Here is a 23,043-nt window from a genome sequence, read left to right on the forward strand (position 1 = left end):
AAAACTAACACCGTGAAAAATATGCTGACGTGGCTAACGGTAGACTGACACAGTTCTTTCTTTTTTCAGAGTTTATCAGCTTTTCTTCCTTTCTCTCTCCCTCGTCTCTTCCTTCAATTTCTTCCTTTGATTTTTCATTTGCCAGTTTTCTATTTTTATCAGCATTTGCCATGTTGGTACATGAGTCTGTCTACAAATCCTTTTAAGATCAGTCCTACGAGCAATTGAATGAAAACTTTACTTGGAATCTAGAACCTGAAATTGAAGTAATATGTAACTTTACTGGAAATTATGTTGTAAATGTATAATCTTGTGGACCAACAAATATAGTTCCATACTCCGTTATTCCAGGTGCGTGAAAGGAATATGGGAGAACTTAAACATATATATCTTTATAAAAAAAAATTTAAGTTCCTTGTGGAAGTTTTATGCAGTAGAATATCTTTTGTTTCTGTGCGACATTTGCATTAACTCGTGCCATATGTTGACAGACTAGTGAAACTCCTTCAAAAATCTTTCTCATTAACTGCTTGTGTGCTATTCAACAACCTTTATCTGGATACGAGGCTGTCGCTGATTACGTGAATAGACTTGGAGCAATGATTGATAATCACTTACGCGTTCTTGTGGAAAAAGAAGCTGAAGCAATCTTAAGAAGATGTAATTTGTCAGAAAAGATGCGTCTCTTGCAGAATTCAATACACAAGGAAGGGGAGAATGAAGTCGGTACCCCATTGGCTGAGAGGGAGGACACTAGTCCAGCCATTCTTTCGGAGTGTTTGAAAGCTCTGTTTGGTCTTATTTTGGGAAGTGAAAGTTCCCTGCCGGAATTTGAGCAGATGCAGGTTCCAAGATTGCGTTCTGAGGCTTCTATAGGCGTGGCCAGGTCATTGGCCGAAGCTTACGAGCTTATTTATAAGGCTATTATGGATCCCAAAAATGTTTTGTGTTTTGAAACTGAAGGAAGAGACGAGGGAGAGAGAAAGGAAGAAAAGCTGATAAACTCTGAAAAAAGAAAGAACTCTGTCAGTCTACCGTTAGCCACGTCAGCATATTTTTCACGGTGTTAGTTTTGGAAGACTAAAACTAAAGTTTCGAAAAGTATGAGGACTAAAGTGTACCTTACTTTGGAAGAGGGACGAAAACCAGAAATGGCCAATAGTTTAGGGACTAAAAACATATTTAACCCTAAATTTTTTTGTTGTTTATTTGAGTGAATTTGAAGGTAAATGATGGTGGATTTGGAAGATTGGTTCAAACTCTTTTCTACATTTTTCTTTAAAAATAAAAAATAAATAAATAAATAAAAATAAAAAAAAATTAAAATATTGATAGTGGATAAAGCACTCAGATTTTAAGGTATTATTGAGGGATCCAATATGTCAAGTGGTGATTAAAATATTAATATAATAAATAATATTAAAAAAATTAGGGAATAATAAAAATTTTGGACTAAGAAGAGTAGAGGTTCTGGAGGGTTTTCAGGAAAACAAATTCTGAGCAAGAGAAACATAGGTACTTGTTATATATCTATCTATATTGAATTTCTGTGTTAATATTATATGTTGTTGTTTTGAATCTGTAAATAAGAAATTTGTTAAAACTAGTTGAGGAACACTTTGGCTAAGGAAAGACTTGGTACTTAAGTTGTCCATTCTGACGCACCTCTCTTTCTTGGAAGTCTACTCGACAAGTTTTTAACTTAAATTTTGTTGAACAGATTATGTACTGTTAAATTATTGTGCAATATATCTTGTTGGAATGAAAATTTCTGATGAATTCATGTTATTGTGGTAGATATGGACTTATGAATTATAATTGTGATGGTAGGATAAAGGAATCTTAAAACCCGGAGTTGGTACATCCCTGATCATAGAGCAGCCCTGGTCAAATCCAATAAGTTGTGACTAGTCATATGTACTGACGTTTATGGTGAGTTTGATTCATCAAACATTTGATTCTTCTCCGGTGACCATTTATGGTGATATTTTAGTATTGTTAATTTATTTTGTGATATATTCATTTTGTATGATTTCTGCGATGATTGAATTTTATTGGATTTGAATTTATGCATCTGAACATGATATGAGTATTTTGGGGAGATTTTGTAAGGGTATAATGTGAGTTGAGGAATATGAGCATGGTATGAGTCTCGTGGAGAGATTCAGTAATGATATGGTATTTGTGTATATGTTGATGTTGAGGGTCCTGTAGTTGGAGGTTATCCTGATACTCTAATAATCATCCAGTCTCAAGTAGAGAATGATGAATTATGTGGTGAGAGGGGTAGGAGGTCCTGGTCTATGTGCCGGTTTTGGACATAGTGTTGAGGACTAACCTTGTGGATGGTATGAAGTATTTTGGAAGTGTATTTGTAAGAGGAAGTAGAAGTCATCACAAGTGCATAACCTCCCGTGACTACTCATCAACATATCATCGAAATGAGTGTCTATTGGGTATTGTGGAATGAGTGTCTATTGGGTATTGTGGAATGAGTGCCTACTGAGTATTGTGGAACGAGTGTCTATTAAGTATTGTGGGATGAGTGTCTATTAGTAATTGTGGTATTGTGGGATGAGTATCTATGATGCGATTGTTGTATGATGGTATGAGTATCTATGATGCGATTGTTGTATGATGGTATGAGTATCTATGATGTGATTGTTGTATGATGGTATGAGGGTGTCTGACATAATTATTATATGAAGTTTGTTGAGTGTATCAAAGTAATGGATGAGTATCTATGATGCGATTGTTGTATGATGGTATGAGGGTGTCTGACATAATTATTATATGAGGTTTGTTGAGTGTATCAAAGAAATTATGCATGTTTTATAAATGATTGGTTGCATGTTAACTCACCCTACTTGTTTGTGTTTGTGTATGTGCGATGATCGTATAATTCGTTATACGGGAGCAGATGGAGAAATGTCGTCTGATTTAGTGTCAATGAAGAAAGAGATAGAAGAATAAATTAGAAGAATTCGAGTTATATTTATAAGTTTATAGTTGAAATCTGAGTTTAAAACATATATATATATATATATATATATATATATATATATATATATAAACTATGAATTATCAAGTGTGAGATTAAGAGATGTTACCTTAAATGTAATGCTACAATATATCAATTATGAATTATCAAGTGTGAGATTACGAGATGTTACAAATTCTCACAAACTTTACTTCCAAATTCATTCTCACTTACCTCCAAATTCACTCAAATAAACAATAAAAAAATTTATCTTCAAATCCTCTCAAATCTCCTCAATTACTCTCTCTCTCCCAAGGCCTTAGTGATTTCTTTTCAAGTGAATAACTTTTATTTTTATCTTATTTTTATTTACATTTTTTATTTTCTTTACTCCATGTATTTTTTTTCTATTTTTTTCTCTTCTCTTTATGAAATACTAGCTAAAATGTGTTTTTTCATATCTGCATATCTCATGAATCGTGAATCTTGGAATGATAACCCTCAGAAAAGACTGAAAATATGTTTTGATGGTTGTAAATATTATTAATAGTATTTAATAAGTTTTGGGATTTAAATAGTGACTGGGTATATTTATCATAAATTATAATCATTCACTGTAATAAATTATTTAATGAAACTAATATGGTATATTTGTTTCATGATACATTTTAGGAGCAATTTGGAAGATGATGACAAACAAAAAAATAAAAACACATTTTTACAACAAGCATTATTTGCTGGCTGCGTTATTTTCTAAAAGAATAATCCAAAAATGAAAATTAATCATTATTAACATCACATTATAGGAAACGACAACTTGTCCTTGTACTAAACACTTGTTAAAGAAAAAAAAATCGAAATTTTATATTGCCTTTTATCTATGTATTATTTTAGCAGCTTATTTTAAAGAAGCATATATAGAAGACGAGGTTTTGGTTCACATGTTTCTATGTTGTATTTAGTTCCTATTATAACTTTTTTCTTAAATTTAAAATTTATCCTTAATCACTTCCTTCAAACCATTCATATCAAATCTTCATTTTGTAAATCATTAAATTTTATTTATTATTTTTGTAAAATGCAAAGAGACTAGAAATGTGTCTTTTATTCTTGTCAACATAAACATTTGTAACTTATGAAACAATTAAAATCATATTAAATATTACTTATGAATATAAAAGCTAATGTTTTTCTTATTCATTATAAAATGAAAGTTAAGTTCTTATTTGAAAAGGTAAAATAAATGTTAGTTATTATTTTTAGACTATAATAATTTTACTTTCTTTTTAATTTTGTATGATTCCATGCACGTTACAATTATAAAGATGAAAACATTAAAAAAACCATAAAAATTAATCAACACAAATAAAATATGTGATATTAAATATAAGATGAGAGCATTAATTATTTTTTTTAATTTTCACTAACTAGTAAAGCCTTAAAAGAAACAAAAACAATAATACTTCTACATGATTGTTGTGCTGTTTTTCACTATATAGCTTTTAATGCTTTAATTTTATTTTTAACTATTTTAAATGTTTTACATCAATACAGACTAATTATTTCTCATATCACTGACTGCAAGTCACATGTATAAATTACTAAACATAAATACTTTATCATGCAACGCCAGCTCAAAATTACTTAAGTCCTGACAAAACAATGACATTAGAATCTTTAACAATATAGAATACATATTAAAAAGTATTTAACGTATATCTTCCTGACGTTTTGGTCAACCAAAATAAATCATATAAGTCCATATTGAGATTTCTTTTTCACTTTTGTTTAGCAGAATTAACTTTTAAATGTATACAATTAAATTTAAATTTTCAATTTTGTATTCACTAAATAGTTAAATTATTAATTTTACACAAGTAATCATAATTACAATTTTATTTTGTTAATTTTAAAAAGCCAATTAAATATAATTACTGTATAATTAAAATAACCAATATACTTATTGGAAGAACTTGCATTTGACGTGATAATATAAGTGTGATATTTATTTTTAAGTGATAATAAAATTTAAATTTAAGTATTAACTAAGTTAATAATGTATTTAAGTTAGAAAGGTGAGAAGAGTTTGGAGAGTGGTGCCCATGATATATATATATATATATATATATATATATATATATATATATATATATATATATATATATAACATCATGAAGGAATGTTCAAGTACGATTAACAAAAAGACATCCAATAAAATGCCTATATATAACATATATAAAAAATATATAGTTGAAAACAACATCATCCATATTTGTTGTATATTTAAGATGTGAACTTGTCAATCTTTTCTGATTAGATTTCACTAAATCTACCAGAGTAGTTGTATATTTGTTGTGTCAACCCATAAGTAATAGTTATTTAAACAATTTGTGCATTCATCTAACAAATCATTAAATACTAAAATAAATATAATAACTTAAATTAGGAAATGTCATAAATCTATATATTCATTCAACCTGGCACCCATAATTAAAATTATCAGTATGATAAATAAGATAATTATAATATGGAAGTATTAGTAATTAAAGAATATACTATATGTGATAAATAAGATAATTATAATATGAAAGTATTAGTAATTAAAGTGTTAATACATGATGTGTTTCAACTTATTCATATAATTAGGGTTGATAAATCGACTTAATAAGAGGGTTGGTTATTGTTTCCACACATACATAGGATGAAGTAAAAAAAAAACTTATAAAACTAAAAAGTTAATATAAGAAAAAAATCACATGACCAAAATGTTCGTAAAGTCTTGTAGTTTATGAGCAATCTATGAGTCATTATTTAAAAGAAAAAAAAATTGTTTTAACCTTTTCACAACCTTCGATTTTTGGTTTAGGCGGACACATCTCGATTATTTGTGTGAGAGCCGAGAGATTTAAAGGAAATTGGAGTGGGACAGATATATGAACTGGATTGGATCGATTTTGAGAGTAGTATATAAAGGAAAGTTTCAAATTTCGTCCCATTCTTTGCATACACTCTCTCTCCAAAATTCTGATCTTCTTTTTTCTCCTCCTTCTTTCTAAAAATCTTCATTCGTTAATCAGTTGTTCTTCGTTCAGAAGGAGTTTAAGTGATCCTTAAGCTGAAGGATTTCTTGTCAACCAGTTAATCCAATGATTTGAGTCAGTAAGTTTCATCTTCTCTTCTTAGTGTTTCGGTTTTCTGGTGCATGCAAAGGAAATTTCGTTGCATGTGTGCATCAACTTCTTCTTCTCATTTCTGATCATGTTCTCAATCTTTTGGTTGATCATTTCTTTTTAAATCGATGATCTTTAGGTGTTTTTAGATTTTCTTGAAGTTCAAACAATTTCCTGAAGGTGTAAAAACTTTTTGTTTGGTCAAGAGGTAAGGAAAGATAGTTAATTTAATTGTGATTTTCTATGTATGAAATTACTGTTTGGATGGTTGCATGTGTGTAACTTGAATGTTTGAGTGAATTGTGTTGAATTTGTGAATGCTGAAACCTGTGAACTAGTTGGAGTTTCTTTGCATAAGTATTCGATCTATTCTAATCTTAAGAAAGTGGGTATGCGAATATGATAGTTTGGAGTTGGGAGTGAAATCTGGTATGGGACTCTTTGGGACGATGTTAGAACGATTTTAGGTACCTTTGGATAGGCTTAAAATGGTATATGAATCATGTTTGGAGGATTAGAAGTTGGGAAGTGGTAGGAATTGGTGAAGATGGTGGTTATTCATAATTTTGCAGCTATTATGTAGAATTATGCAGATCGCCGAGTTTCATTAATTGACCGTTTGACTTTCTTCTTGTGTTCAGTCTAAACTGAGTTCTACTTCTGTAGAGCTTTTCAATTAATGATCGATCGGTCTTGTACTAAGTATTATGTTTAAGTCATAGCGATCGTTCTTAGTGAGGTGTGTGGTCTCTTAGTAGCGATCAATCTTAGTGGGTTGTGGGATCTCTTAGTAGCGATCGGTCTTAGTGGGTGTGTGGTCTGATCGGTCTTAGTGGGTTGTGGGATCTCTTAGTAGGGATCGGTCTTAGTGGGTTGTGTGTTCTCTTAGTAGCGATCATGTCTTAGTGGATTGTGTGGTTTTTTAGTAGCGCTTGTTCTTGTACTAGTGCTCGACCTCGTACTTGTTACAATTTGTCTGAATCAACTTGTCTTGATCTTTGACCTATGTTGACTACCTTTAATCATGATCAACTCGTCTTAACCTTCAATTGTAAATTGACTTTATCTCTAGTCAATGTAACACTTTCAACACACCTTTCTCATGATATGACATATACGTCTCGAGCATGAGACTAGTTATTTTTGGATAGTTTGATAACAATCTGATAGTGGGAGAAATAACAAATTTAAATAACATCAAGTTTCACTATGATAGACTCTAACATATAGTTATGATACCATGTTAAGAAGTTGACCTTAAACTCAATTCAATCTCATAAAACTCGATTGTAAGGTGATGTTTATACTCATATATATATATATATATATATATATATATATATATATATATATATATATATATATATATATATATATATATATATCATTATATAAAAGAAGATTGGAAAAGTAAATAGATTATATATTGTATGTTTATGAATATAAGTGAAAACCATTTGAAAGCATACATTCATTTCTCGCTATATATTGTATACAAATTACCATTTGATCTTGGAAGCCATCTAAGTTTTGTTGGTATGTATTTAGCTTAATTCATATTTTAAAAATCTTGGAATACAGTGATTTTTGGGTTTGAGGAGACTTTGGATGCTTTGAATTTTTCATGCTCTATGCATTTTCATGGGATAGTTTTTTTATCAGGTGGCATATACTATTACTCTTTCATTTTATTGAGGTGATCATGGGATTTTATTTAGGTGGCAATTGCATTGTCTTATGGTTATGTGTGGATTTGGTTGTGAAGTTTTTGTTGAGAATGCATGTGTAACAATGTATTCAAGGTGGGTGATGTTAGATGAGGCTAGGATAATGTTTGACAAAATACCCAAAAGAGATTTGGTTTCATGGAATGCAATGATTTCAAGGTATGTTCAAGAAGGGGAATGTTACGGGTTGGAAGCAGTTTTATTGTTTGTCAACATGTTAAGTAACCATATATTAATCGACCATATTTCACTTACAAAGGCAGTTTCAACATATGGTCACATGAGAAACTTAAAGCTCGGGAGGCAAATACATGGTTTGGCCCAAAAAGTGGGATATGGAACACATGTATAAGTTTGCAATGTTTTGATGTCAACTTATTCTAAATGTGAGGTCCCTAATATAGTTGAAGTATTATGCTTGATATACTTTAATTATAGGTAATCATTTATACTCTTAAGTGTCATAACAAGTGTATAAGTGCATCCATACACTTGCAAGTTACACCTCATGTCATTGATTATTTTACTAATATTTTTGTTTTACCATTTCAGAAAGCTGGTGATGCAAATGAGTCTGAGTCTCCTTTGGGTACACTAGGATCATCTCGTGTTAGCAACATTTATGGAGTTTATGATGTTTTTTAGGATGAAACTATATTTAGTCTATGGATTTTGAGTAATTATAAATTTAGTTGTAATTACGTTTCAATTTAACTTACTTTTTATGTACTTTGGTGTTTTGAGAATGGAATGTTTTAATGATATATATTTGAACACTTTGGTAAAAGAAGTTTGTCATGATTTTTTGTCTTCATTATAGTATTTGAATCTTGTTATAAACAAATATTGTTGACAAACATATAAGCATCTCAATGGTGACATTGTCATGTAATGCAAGCAAAATGAAGTAGTAAATTCAAACTAAATAATACAAACAAGGCGGCTTAAAACCTCTAAATTATAATTGTCAAATAGAACATTAGATGACTTTATTAGACCATAGATTTAAGAGTAATTTTCCAATTCAATATAAATGAGTGATCAATTCATCCAAGCAATTAAATACAAATCAAATCATAAACACTGAATATCAATATATATATATATATATATATATATATATATATAAGGTAGCAATACAGAGAATTAGGAAAGCTACATCTAATCTCAACACAATAGAGCTCAACTACTCATAATGATGAATCTAGTCATAAGAATATGGAGTTGTTGTCTCCCCTTCATGAATCTCTTGAGATTCTTATAATAAATACAAAGAAAAGTATTGTTATCATAAAGATATAGAGAAAAGGTTTTGATGATGTCTCAAAGTCAAGTCTTAAGTGCTCTTGTTGCAAGAAGAAGATCTTCATGATGTGTTAAAACTTTTGTAATTTAGTAGATTTATGTATAGGATGTGGTTTATCTTTGATTCTATATATTGTTTGCCTTAAGTTGCGATAAAATTCGTTTTAAATCAGAAAACCTCAGTTTATACTAGAGATAATTGATTATTAACTTATAATAATCGATTATCAATAATCAATTATCATTTGCCATAATCGATTATCACGAGAAATTATGAGAATTTTTAAGCAAGTTTTCGACCGTTGTGCATTCATTAAGGCTTGTTCAGTTTGAGGGGTTTCACTATTTATGATGATTTGTGCGGATGTATTAGCGGGAGTATGTGCATTCGTTTCTGGGTATTTGCGAAGAAATGAAGGTGATGATTTGAAAGTTGGCTCCTTAATTCCATCTTCGCTGATAGTAGAGATTTAAGGGTATTTGCCCTCAATTATCCATTTTGTCCCTGTCTAATAATAATAATAATAATAAGGCTTAATAGCATTGATGGTCCCTGTTTTCGTCAAGTTTGTTTAAAATGGTCCTAATTTTTTTTTCTGTTCAATGTTGTTCTAAAGAATGTAATTCATGTTCAATTTAGTCCTTTTTGCAGACGACATTTAAATCGTTAACGGCCCACTGTCCAGCTGTGCAAAACCCAAATGAGATGACATTTAACTGCCCACGTGGATTCCCTTCAAGCACAATGAGGTGAATTCTGAAAGAAATGTCATTTATTTAATGAAACCCAATTTTTGATGAGGGTGGATTATGAAATAAGGGTCTTTTACTTTTGTTATGTGAAAGCCATAGTGAGGTCCGAGGTTAAGCAATCTTCTTCCTAATCTTGGTGGTTGACGATGATAACTCTGCTACCCAATCTTCTTCTCTTGTTGTTGCAATAGCTTGGGCCACCGAAGTTCTCATTCCTCACATGGTGGTGGTTCAATGGGGGTAGGGATAATCCCCAATTGCAATAATCTGCAGGTTAGGCCTCAAAGCCACAATCTTCAACAAACTAGACCCCAACAAGCACCGCTTCCTAAACCTTCCAAAATCAGAAGGCAAGAACCCCATTTCCCCCACCAATTTCTTCGCATTACCATATCCACTCTTTGCTACACCATCTCCAATATTCACAAAAATCTCAGCCAAGGGGGTTATCCACAACAAAGATACAAATATAAATAACACTTGATTTGCATAAAGGATCTCGCATGAGTAAAGCCCCAAAACCCAAAAAAAAAAAATGCTCCATTGCTTGTCGGACCTCCTGGATGCGGATCTCTCAAATGTGACCTTAATGAGAAGCGTCCCCCACATGTAAAGACTCAAAATGGATAAAATAATGAGAACGAAAACCCCATTGGCGAAGAACCCATTATTCGGGGGTGATTGGACTTGTTCCTCTTCTTGAGTTCAGCGGCGATTTTGGAGGAGAGGGGCTGGTAGCCATCGATGTTGGGGCGACGGATGACGGCTCTGAGGCCATTGGATTGGGGTTGGGAATCGGGGTGGATGTAGGTCTAGAGAACGTGAAGGAAAAGGAGGAGAATTTTGAAGAAGGCGAAAGTGAAAGAGGCTGGGTTCCCAAATTTTAAAACATGGAAGATGATGAAGTGGCCAAGATGAAGATGACGAGAGGCAGCCACATCAGATAAAATAGCTTACATCATTTACTTATTGTTGACTTTGACATTGTTTCTCTAACGATTTAAACGCCGTTTGCAAAAAAGACTAAATTGAACATAAATTACATTTTTTAGGATAACATTGAACAGAAAAAAAAACTAGGAGCATTTCAAACAAACCTGACGAAAATAGGGACCATCAGTGCTATTAAGCCTAATCATAATAATAATAATAATGATAATGATGATGATGATGATAATAATAATGATATTAATAATAATAATAATATAATTTTTTTTCATGTTAAAATTAATTTTAATTTTTTTCTTCTTATAATAATTTTTACAATTATATATAATATTAACAATTACAATTTTATATTACTTTTACTACTAAGGATATTTTGGTAATCTTCAATTTCTATCAATTAAACATTTTTTTATTTGTCACATCGGTCAAATTCTACACTAATTTCACAAACTTTACTTTCAAATCCACTCTTACTCACCTCTAAATTCACTCAAATAAACAACAAATAATTTACCCTCAAATTCATCCACTCATTCTTTCCCAAATCCTTCCTTTAAAGTAAATACACCCTAAATGCATAATCGATTACCATAAGTGGATAATCGATTATCACACGTTAATTAGCTGACAACGGATTTTTGGAGGTATCCTTGAGTGAGATCTCTATAAATTAGATTGAGACTCTCATTCTAAAATACGAAATACGTTTCTTTCAAAAATCTCATATGTTTTTGTTGTGTGCTTAGTGATACGACTGTCGCGGTCATACAAATTTGATGCATAAAATAATGCAGTATAGACTAGGAAGTGACTCCTAGGTCGTCTCTCAAGGACCAATTTGGGTTCAGTCTCAGATTTTACACGAAAAGGGGGGGTTTTGTGATATGGTTTTGTGCAGAAAAATACGGAAAGCAGTAAAATTAATTGACTGTAAAAACAAGATTAAGCAGTAAAATTCCGAAAACGGTAAAAATGAAATTTTGACAGAATTAAAATTGCAAATCTGAAATTCATGAATTGAAAATAATTGCATTCAAAATCTTAAACGTGAAAATGGATGTAGTGAGTAAATAAAAATCAAATCCAACAACATCAATTGGAAATTGCAGCATGAAATTACAATTAACATTCAATTCTTAAAACTGAAATTCTGGAAACTGGAAATTGAATCAAACACAAAACCTCCCCCAGAGGGGGAGGAGAAAACTAGAACGTAAATTGGAAAGGTGACACACTTCTGCTTCAGAAATTAAATGTTTGAAATGGAAATTCAGAAAGCTATTGAAAAAGGAAGAGGCAAGAGCCTCTTCCAGGACTGTGAGTTCCTAAACTAAATGCAATCCTAAAATCTACTCTCAAATCTACTAAGTTTCCTTGTCTGTCTGCTCCAATTTATAGCCCAATTAAGTTACTCCCGTGACATAGTCTCCTCCCTTCTTTTCAACCAAGTTGTTTGTTTTGTTTTATCTCCAATTAGCAACCCGTGAACTTCCATCTCATCTTTCAATGTGGTGGCTGCTCTTTACTGGACTATGAAGGTCTTCTCCACTGGACCAGCTGCTGCCTCTCCTTGTTGGATGTGCTTGTTGGAGCGTGATCTTCCATCTTCTTTTGTTCGCTTGAGCTGCAGCCAAAACATGAAAACCGTGAAGTGGCTCCATTCTTCAATTCCAACTAAGGCTGAATGCTTTGCCAAGATGAATGGCCGTGAGCTTTGGTTGCTTTAATGTGGTCCCCTCTTTTCTTCATTTGTTGAATTTTTTATGAGAGCAAAGAGTTGTTTTGAGAGAACCGTGAACTTGCACTTGGTGATAATTGAATGAAATGCAACACATGTATGGACGTGAACTTTGCCATGAGTGGTGGTCCCTTGTGTTTTTTCTTCAAAGGCCAAGAAGCCAATTGAAATCAATAATTTTGCAGCCGTGCCACTCCACTCAACAAATTGATGTTTGCTGAATTTTCCAATGAGCCAAAGTGGTATGGCCGTGAAACTTTAATTGTGGCACCTTCTTTTTTTATTTTAATAAAAGAATTTCCTTGTTTGGTGTCACAGTGAATGTGCTGTGAGTGCTTAAGGCCGTGTGGCAGCTACTATGTTCCAAGTGATGTTGAAAAACCGTGGCTGCACTTATGTGGTGATCCCATGATTTTCATGTGATGTCTAGTATCTCCAATAAATTTTTCACGTAGGAAAAAAAAAGGCCATGTGTATGTGGATGCACAATTTCCTTCAAAATAATCAAATGAGTTACGTATCAATTGGACATGTAGCCATGAGTTTGGCTTTAAAAAAAATAATAATGTGGCACATGCAAATTCTTCTTCAAAATTTATGTCACATCTATCTTGAAGTCCCAAATTTATTTCCAGATTTTTCCTTGCAATTACTAATGCAAATAATTAACTCAAATAATTCAAATTAATTCAAATTAGAATTTTTTGGTGTAATTAAGCACAATTAGCAAAAATGGAAAAATACCGAACATTTAAGCACATTTCCCCGATTAATTCTAGCACAATAAACTAAGTAAAGTGAAGAAAATATTGACTCATCAAAATAGACCACACTTAGTCTTTTGCACTCCTGGGCAAAATTAAGACACAAACCAGGGATTGGTTCAAAGGACTTTTAGGGACGGTGACACAAAACTCAGCAGACAGAAAATAAAGACTAAAGAGATAAATAAACAGAATTTACAAAGTTCTCAAGAAGTCTGGACAGAGAAAAGAATAGAAATTATCCAACACAAAATCAAATTAAGCAGATACTTACAGAAATCATCCAAGCAATTCAAAACATAGCAAAATGATTAATCAGCTCAAGAGGTGAATTAAAAATAACAAAACCTCACAGATGCACTCACAGTGTTTCTCTCAAGTGTCTAGGGTAAATCACTATCACTCAATGCACTCAAGAAAGTAAACACAAATAGACTTGGCAAGCTTCTAATATCAACACTTAAAACATATGCATATGTTCAGATCAAAAGGTCTTTACTGGGTTGTAATGGGGCCAAGGATAGGGGAGGATAAATTTGGATAAGTAGCTATAGCTCAGAAGAAATAGAGGTGCACTAGAAAAAAAAAATGTAAACACTGTGAAATCTCACCCAAACCTCTAATTCAATCCTCTTCTCGACTCCATTATTTACAAAATTATTTTTTTCAATTTTTTTCTCTTTTTCTCATCATTTTTTTTTATCCTGTCTTTTTTTTTTTTTTTTTTATCACACAACAGGATATAAATTATCATTTCAAAACATGATGAGGAACCAACTAGCCAATTCATCAGAATTCCCAAGGAGACCACACTTATTCACAAAATACTTCTATAGCTCCAGACTTTCCTAAGGTTAAGGTAATCATTTGTTTTTCACTTAGGATCAGTGTATGAGCTTCAACACAAAGAAATATATACAATATAGGCTCAAAGGGGTTATCAAAGGATAATAACAAGGTAGGCTTATTTGGCTAAAGAGGCTCAAGAACAAAAATGCCTTTATCACGTCTGAACATGCATATCAATCAAGTATATCAAAAAGAATCAAGCCAAGGCATATGTGCAAGAAATCAAGAGTCATATCACACAAGAAAAAACATTAAGTGGCTCAAATCTCACACAGGGTATCCGTGTTAGAATCAATTCAACCTCTTAAACACATAATCATCTTTCCAAGCAGAGAAAAGCAAAGATTAAAATCTATAAGTATTAAGTAAGTGAAGGAAAAATCTACAACTTAGACAAAATCCAGAAATCAGGAGAAAAATGTAAAATTTATTGCACACAAAACACACTAAAAACAACTTAAAACAGAAAAATTTAACACTCAAAAACAAAAAAATTTAACACACAAAATACATACTAACAGAAACTAATAGAAATAACAGAAAAAACAGAATTTCTTCCCAGTAGACCACACTTAAATTACACAATGTCCTCAGTGTGTTACAATCATCAGATTTTTCAATTTGAAAGCAGTCAAATAATATAGACAAGTGCAATAAAAAGTAGGAAAAATGGGAAGAAATTTTCAGTAACATCCATCAGTAGATGTTATCAGTGACATCCATCAGCAGATGTCAAAAACACCTAGCATCCATCAGTAGATGCTAATTAATTTTTTTTTTTTTTTTTTTTTTTGAAAAAGGAGATGACCGGCACTGTGACAACAGTTTCGGTAGCAATGACCGGAACTGTTGCTACAGTGACAAAATTTTGGCTATAAAAGGGTACCTCCTCAGCGTCGAGCAACATTTCTGACTTCCCTGCTCTCTCTCTACTCCTCTCTTCTCTCTAATCCTCTCTCCTCCTCTCTCTTCTGAGCATCTGGAGTCTGCGCGGAGCCTCTGCCACCGTGCCTTCTGAAGAGTCCGAGATCGGCGAGGAGCTTCTCTGCCAGCCTACTTCTTCAGGTAAGTCTTTCTTCACTAAGGATCTCCTTTTCTCTCTGCTTGCTTGCTCTGCTTCTCTTTAAGCTTTCAGATCTTTCATTTCCGTTTTTTCATTTCCTGCTTTCTTTTCATGCTTTCATTTCTCTTCTTTTCCTGCCATGCTCTCCATTTCCCTTTTCCTGCTTTCCATTATTTTTCTTCTCTGCCCATCTTTATTATTTTTTTTTTCTTTTCTGCAATACTTGTCCTCTCCCGCTGCCCGATCTATCTTCTTTCTTCTCTTTTTTTTTTCTGCTTTATTTTTTTTAAAGAAAAACACATAAAACAAATCTGTCAAAAAACTTAAGGGGTATATAGGCTGGAAACCAGACGTTAATCTCCCTTCGATTGAAGGTATTGCAGAGACAATCGGGTAGAACAACGCCACGTACCCCACTAAAAAAAATATAAAACACAGAAACTTAATATACAAGAACAAAATGGACAAGGACAACTGGACAACTGGACGTAGATCCGTTTAGGACCCTTTTGCAAGGACCGTGAAACAGATCTGAGACCAGACACTAAAACATCACATACAGACTGGACAAAATAAATCTAAAAGGAAACAAGAACAAATAAAGAAAACACAGAACTAATCTAATTTTTTTTTTATGCTTTTTTTTTTTTATTTTATTTTTATGTTTTGTTTTTTTTTTTTTTTTCTTTTTATATTTTTTTTATGTTTTAGAATATTAGAGAGGAATGACGAGTGACATGGAATCAGAGAGATACACCAGTCAGCGGTGGCGTCCTACCGAAAATCAGACCCAGATGATGACCAGAATCTACAACTTTGGGGTCACACACCCAAGCAGAGCGCAAGTTGTCGAGATCACGTCTCGACTAAGGATCTTCGGAGATGCCAGCGAATACAATGTGCACTGCTGGTTCAACAATCACGACAATCGGGTCAGGCGCTGGCAAGCGGAGATAGACCCCACTGGCACTCAGTTTTCACAACTGCCGTTGTATATGTACGGTAAGACTCTGATCAAATCTCCATTTTTATTGATTTTTTCCTTTCCTCTACTATTATTAACACAATTTTTTTTTTTGGTTGAAAGAATACGACTGGGTGATAATGAGGGCACCGAGGCTGTTGGACCTCTTCCCCATTCCCATCATAATCGACGACGACAAAGATGAACGGCAAATCCCGCCACCTACGCCTTCTGCATTCCGAACCAGAGCTCCTTCAACGGTGCTCTCCCTTAGACCACCACAACCAGCTCGTGAATTCTTCCAGTTTTAATGTTTTATGTTATTTTTGTTTTTTTTTTTTATGTTTTTATGTTTTTTATGTTTTTTTTTTATGTGTTTTATTTTATTTGGTCTGTAATGTTAACGATCACTAAAGATCGACCCCCGAACATCTTTTATTTTCATATATATCTACTGCATCTTTATATTCAGATCTATTCAAGCTCCTTACCCCCAATACTGCAATTTTTCTCTAATGAATGAAATCTTAGTTTTAAACAAAATTTTCAATCAATTGTCTGTATGAAAACAACTAAGAAATTATATTTACAGTGAAGGAAAATAAGGAAAATTGAAGAAAATGAGATCTGAAGTGAAAATGATAAACAAAATTTTAAATGGACTACGCAAAACAATTTTTTTTTTTTTAATAAAAACACTAAAAATCACGAAGCAAATAAAACACAAAACACATTTTTTTTAAATACATAAAAAATGTACATCTCATAACAATTAAATTTTAATTGAAAGGAAATATTTTTGCACGCTTAAAATAAAATATTTTGTCAAAAAGATTTTTTTAATTTTTTTTTTTAAGATAACAATTCGAAAACTAAAAAGAAAAGGTAAAACAAACTTAAAAGAAAAACAAAATGCAGAATCTCCCCCAGACCACACTTAAACTACAATGTCCTAAACGTGTTCTAAGCACAAGATCATCAATTAAAACACTAAACAGATAAAGGACAAATGCAATAAAAGTAGGAAAACGGGGAAGAAAGAAAAAAAGAAAACTTCCCTGGTCAGGGTGGCAGTTGCCAATTTTGGATTTGTAGGGAGATGTTCTTCGCCTCAGGATCCAACATGAAATTGTTGAGGACGAACTGCTTCATCCTCCAGATTTGATCAAGCAGTGAAATGTCCTCCACCGCCGGATCTAAACCACAAATATTGTTACTGAGCGGATTCAGCAGGTGCTTGTTGATCTTCAAACTATCAGTGTCAGCACCTTTGTTTTCCACTGTGGGTGCATGCTGATAAAATTTATACGTACCTCCTGCAAAATGGTTAGTGCAATGTGGCACTGCAAAAATTTCATGCAGGGGTATAACACCCAATCCTAGTGTAACAGGCTGAACCTTAGATAAATCCTCATAACATGAATCAATTTCTAAATTACATGCAATATTAATTATAGACTCAGATTCATGTTCAGTGCATGGAGAATAAACATTCGAATGTGATAGTAAAAAGCGGTTCTCATCATGCATAGAGGAAAAATTAAAATCAGACTCAGCAACAATATAGTCATTAGCATACCGATCATCATCACAATCAACATAATAATCAAATTGTGGTATGCTTACCTCCTCTTCCTTGAAGATTTCTAGAGTGTGGGAAGATGAAGGTGGTCTACCTGGTTCAGAACTACTGCTTATATCTGCCTGTTCCTCAAAATTTTCATCAGTCTCCTCAGGTGCAAGAGTAGGGACGTAAGACGATGGGAAAGTGGGTGGCACAATGAGAAAATGACTCTGGTCCACATCTCCTGTATAGGTGACACCAACATCATCAAGAGTCTGAACAGTCTGAATTGGTGATTCCTCTGAATCTTGACACTGTTCTTGATTGAGTTGAGTGGCCATCTGCCTGATCTGATCAGTTAGATTCTGAATGGCAGCTTGAGTTTCCATGCTCTCTTGCTTGAACTGCATGTTCATTTTCTGAAACTGAATGTTCTGCATGGTCATCTGCTCCAGCAACTCCTTTATCTCCATGTTCTCAGAAGTTTGAGGATGAGACATATTGTTCTCATCATAGAAATCAGCAGAATTAAAATCACAGTAATATCCAGAATAACAGTCATAGCTAGAGGCATCGACAGAATAAGCAGAATTCATATAATCAAAATTGGTAGACATGGAAAAATAAAAATAAAAACTAAAAACTAAAAATTACGAAACACATAAAACAAAACACATTTATACATGCTACAAGCACACACAAAACAAAACATAATAATTTTTTTTTTTTAATTTTTTTTATTTAACAGATAAAACACATGCGACACACATACAGAACATCACATCACAACACAAAATAAAACACAACACAATTAAACATGCTTCAGACACAAACAAGACAGAACAAAATTAAAAACTTTTTTTTTTTTTTTAAATTTAATTTTTTTTTTAATTGACAAACATAATACAAAACACAACACAATAAAAATATAAAAGACAAAACATATATTACAACCACGTAATAAAACAAAAACAGTAAAAATCTAAAACAAGAACCTGGACTGAAGTGACAACGCCGCCAAAATTTGCTGAAGGTGTCGTTGTCGCCTACAAAAATATGAAACACGAAACACACAAAACACACATATTAACAGAACAAAAATTTACACAACAAGAATCTAAAACCAAATCGTCTTTGGTCCCCGGCAGCGGCGCCAAAATTTGATACGACTGTCGCGGTCATACAAATTTGATACATAAAATAATGCAGTATAGACTAGGAAGTGACTCCTAGGTCGTCTCTCAAGGACCAATTTGGGTTCAGTCTCAGATTTTACACGAAAAGGGGGGGTTTTGTGATATGGTTTTGTGCAGAAAAATACGGAAAGCAGTAAAATTAATTGACTGTAAAAACAAGATTAAGCAGTAAAATTCCGAAAACGGTAAAAATGAAATTTTGACAGAATTAAAATTGCAAATCTGAAATTCATGAATTGAAAATAATTGCATTCAAAATCTTAAACGTGAAAATGGATGTAGTGAGTAAATAAAAATCAAATCCAACAACATCAATTGGAAATTGCAGCATGAAATTACAATTAACATTCAATTCTTAAAACTGAAATTCTGGAAACTGGAAATTGAATCAAACACAAAACCTCCCCCAGAGGGGGAGGAGAAAACTAGAACGTAAATTGGAAAGGTGACACACTTCTGCTTCAGAAATTAAATGTTTGAAATGGAAATTCAGAAAGCTATTGAAAAAGGAAGAGGCAAGAGCCTCTTCCAGGACTGTGAGTTCCTAAACTAAATGCAATCCTAAAATCTACTCTCAAATCTACTAAGTTTCCTTGTCTGTCTGCTCCAATTTATAGCCCAATTAAGTTACTCCCGTGACATAGTCTCCTCCTTTCTTTTCAACCAAGTTGTTTGTTTTGTTTTATCTCCAATTAGCAACCCGTGAACTTCCATCTCATCTTTCAATGTGGTGGCTGCTCTTTACTGGACTATGAAGGTCTTCTCCACTGGACCAGCTGCTGCCTCTCCTTGTTGGATGTGCTTGTTGGAGCGTGATCTTCCATCTTCTTTTGTTCGCTTGAGCTGCAGCCAAAACATGAAAACCGTGAAGTGGCTCCATTCTTCAATTCCAAGTAAGGCTGAATGCTTTGCCAAGATGAATGGCCGTGAGCTTTGGTTGCTTTAATGTGGTCCCCTCTTTTCTTCATTTGTTGAATTTTTTATGAGAGCAAAGAGTTGTTTTGAGAGAACCGTGAACTTGCACTTGGTGATAATTGAATGAAATGCAACACATGTATGGACGTGAACTTTGCCATGAGTGGTGGTCCCTTGTGTTTTTTCTTCAAAGGCCAAGAAGCCAATTGAAATCAATAATTTTGCAGCCGTGCCACTCCACTCAAATAATTGATGTTTGCTGAATTTTCCAATGAGCCAAAGTGGTATGGCCGTGAAACTTTAAGTGTGGCACCTTCTTTTTTTATTTTAATAAAAGAATTTCCTTGTTTGGTGTCACAGTGAATGTGCTGTGAGTGCTTAAGGCCGTGTGGCAGCTACTATGTTCCAAGTGATGTTGAAAAACCGTGGCTGCACTTATGTGGTGATCCCATGATTTTCATGTGATGTCTAGTATCTCCAATAAATTTTTCACGTAGGAAAAAAAAAGGCCATGTGTATGTGGATGCACAATTTCCTTCAAAATAATCAAATGAGTTACGTATCAATTGGACATGTAGCCATGAGTTTGGCTTTAAAAAAAATAATAATGTGGCACATGCAAATTCTTCTTCAAAATTTATGTCACATCTATCTTGAAGTCCCAAATTTATTTCCAGATTTTTCCTTGCAATTACTAATGCAAATAATTAACTCAAATAATTCAAATTAATTCAAATTAGAATTTTTTGGTGTAATTAAGCACAATTAGCAAAAACGGAAAAATACCGAACATTTAAGCACATTTCCCCGATTAATTCTAGCACAATAAACTAAGTAAAGTGAAGAAAATATTGACTCATCACTTAGATAAGTGTGTTATAGGGTTTATGTAATCCTTGTGCTTTGACTTTGAGAACTTGGTGTTGTCATAAAGCGAGAACTTTCACGGGAGTTGTGATTGAGTGATGTTGTTGTTGTTGAGTTGAAAGCATGTGATCCTTTGTGAAGATTCAAAGGAGGTGGTCATCTTTCATGAAGCATTCAGAGATGTTCATCCCTTGTGAGTTTCAAGGGAAGTGAGTTTCATCTCTTGGGGTAACAAGAGATGTGTTATAACCTTAAACTGTTTTATTTTCTTTGTGATTATAACAATTTGTTGGTTTGTGTTAGTGAAACGTTAATTCTCGGTTGAAATTAACAACTGGTCGTAAGATCTGTGTGATCTGAACCAGTATAAAAATCACATGTGAAATTTTCTCTCTTCCATACTTTTTTATTTGTTTAATTTGTTGTTAAGGAATTTGAATAATTACGAGAAAATTATTAAAGGCACGATTTGTGATAAGAAATCAATTCACCCCATGTTTGTTGTACATGTTAACCATTCCACTACACCACTCTGACATGTGTCTAAGAAAGTCTATTTTTCCACTCTCCAAAACATGGTAACACTTTATTTTTTAAAGATTAAAACTATTGTTCAACTTCTTCCATGATGTTCAATTGTAGAGGTTTCCTCGTATGCAAGGTTCCCTTTTTTGGCTCAACTTTTGCTTTGGTGATCAACACTTGAGGTTTCCTCCCCTAGTCCTTAAAGTTTCCTTCCTAAGGGTTTTCTTTATGACTCAACACCTTCCATGTTGCTCAGTTGTAAGGATCAAAATTTTAATTTTCAATAACCATCTTACAATGCTCAACATAATTTGTGGAGCTCAACTACACCATTCTTCAATTCTTGCAAAAGTGTTGCATTTTCATAAAAAATTAATTAATTTCTTATTCATCTAATTCTCAATACTTTATTCTATAATTGTAAATTAAAGAGGGTTGATTTACTCAAATTTTGTCATGTATTTCAAGTGTCAATAACATAAATAAAATCAAGTAAATTAGACATTTGTCAATGAAATAATAATGTTTATGTAGGTATCTTACCAAATTGGAAACATATGCACAATTTGAGTCTTTGTTCATTCATATGATGTTTAAAAAGGAACATTCACATAACACATATGATAATCAAAGTAAAGGGAAGTGTTATTCGTGAATAAATGTGTTTTAGACATAAAGACCATGATATAAATATCATCTTAGGTGTCTTTGTCAAAACTTAATTTTGTTCGGGTAAATAAGTTTGATTTCAAAAAATAAAAAGTATGTTTTTTAATTTATGGTAGAAAAAAAGGTCAAATAAGTTTTTTTTAGATTTTCAAACTTTAAATTTAGCATAAATAAAAGAATAAAAAAAGAGAAGGAAGAACCAAATTTTGTTTTTAATTATCATGCCCCTATTCATGAGTCCAAGGATTTTATACATATTTTCACCCCACTCTTTTCTATTTACACCCCTCGCAAACATTTGAACATGTCATGAGAAGATATTTTGAAATATTTTTTTCAGTTAGAAAAATGTATGATTCTAATAATTAGAAATAATATCCTTGATAATAATTAGAATCAATATATCTTATATTATGCTATGATTTGATTTATGTGATATGTTGTCATCAAGACCTATTCCTTTCTTGTATTGTTTGTTATAATTAAGGCTAGGATTACTTTTGTATTACAATGTGTGTATATAAACATGCAGCGTGTCATGTAAGGAAAAAAATATACACCTCTGAGACAATTTAAATAAAAAACTTAGAGAATGAGGAAAGGGAGTAAAGGAGTTAGAGTGTAAGGAACAAAAGATTGAGGCAATAGAGAGAAAAGAACCCAAGTATACACTCAAAGATAATATTATCTACCTATTTATTATTTTGGATTCTTCATTTTCATTTGTGTTGCTAAAAAGGAAACTAACGCGCCAATTATGCTTCAGTTTACTAGAAACAAAAACATAATATAGCACAATAGCATTTTTGAAACTTTCGCGATAATATATGTCCCGATTCACTTTTAACCAAAGTAATAAATGGTCTATGGCCTCGGTTCTGCAAGGAACCAATGCCATAGGGTTTGCGTATCAGACAAGCAAACACTTTTTTGTCTAGAAAAATCTCTGAGTAGGACTTTTGGCCTTAATTGCTTTCAGAACCAAGGCCGTAGACCCTCTGTCCCAACTGACATTTCCATTTGTAGTCTGACGTAAATATCTGAGC

General features: G+C 32.7%; 1 protein-coding gene across 1 annotated transcript; it reads left to right on the forward strand.

Annotated features, from left to right (window-relative positions):
* The first annotated feature begins 343 nt into the window (after positions 1–343).
* On the forward strand, positions 344–8,522 carry LOC108345261 (conserved oligomeric Golgi complex subunit 6). Its single transcript, XM_017583848.2, has 2 exons — positions 344–1,025; positions 8,430–8,522. The coding sequence occupies exons 1-2, from the start codon at positions 600–602 to the stop codon at positions 8,520–8,522; spliced, it is 519 nt and encodes a 172-aa protein (XP_017439337.2). The 5' UTR covers positions 344–599.
* Positions 8,523–23,043: the final 14,521 nt, after the last annotated feature.

This window comes from Vigna angularis, chromosome 8, assembly GCF_016808095.1.
Source record: "Vigna angularis cultivar LongXiaoDou No.4 chromosome 8, ASM1680809v1, whole genome shotgun sequence".
Lineage (NCBI taxonomy): Eukaryota > Viridiplantae > Streptophyta > Magnoliopsida > Fabales > Fabaceae > Vigna > Vigna angularis.

What these genes read in the sequence shown, in the direction of transcription:
- LOC108345261 (XM_017583848.2), top strand. Translation starts at nt 600, where the DNA reads ATGATTGATAATCACTTACGCGTTCTTGTGGAAAAAGAAGCTGAAGCA. An exon ending in CTGAAAAAAGAAAGAACTCT is followed by an intron (nt 1,026 to 8,429) that starts GTCAGTCTACCG and finishes TTACCATTTCAG; the next exon opens with AAAGCTGGTGATGCAAATGA.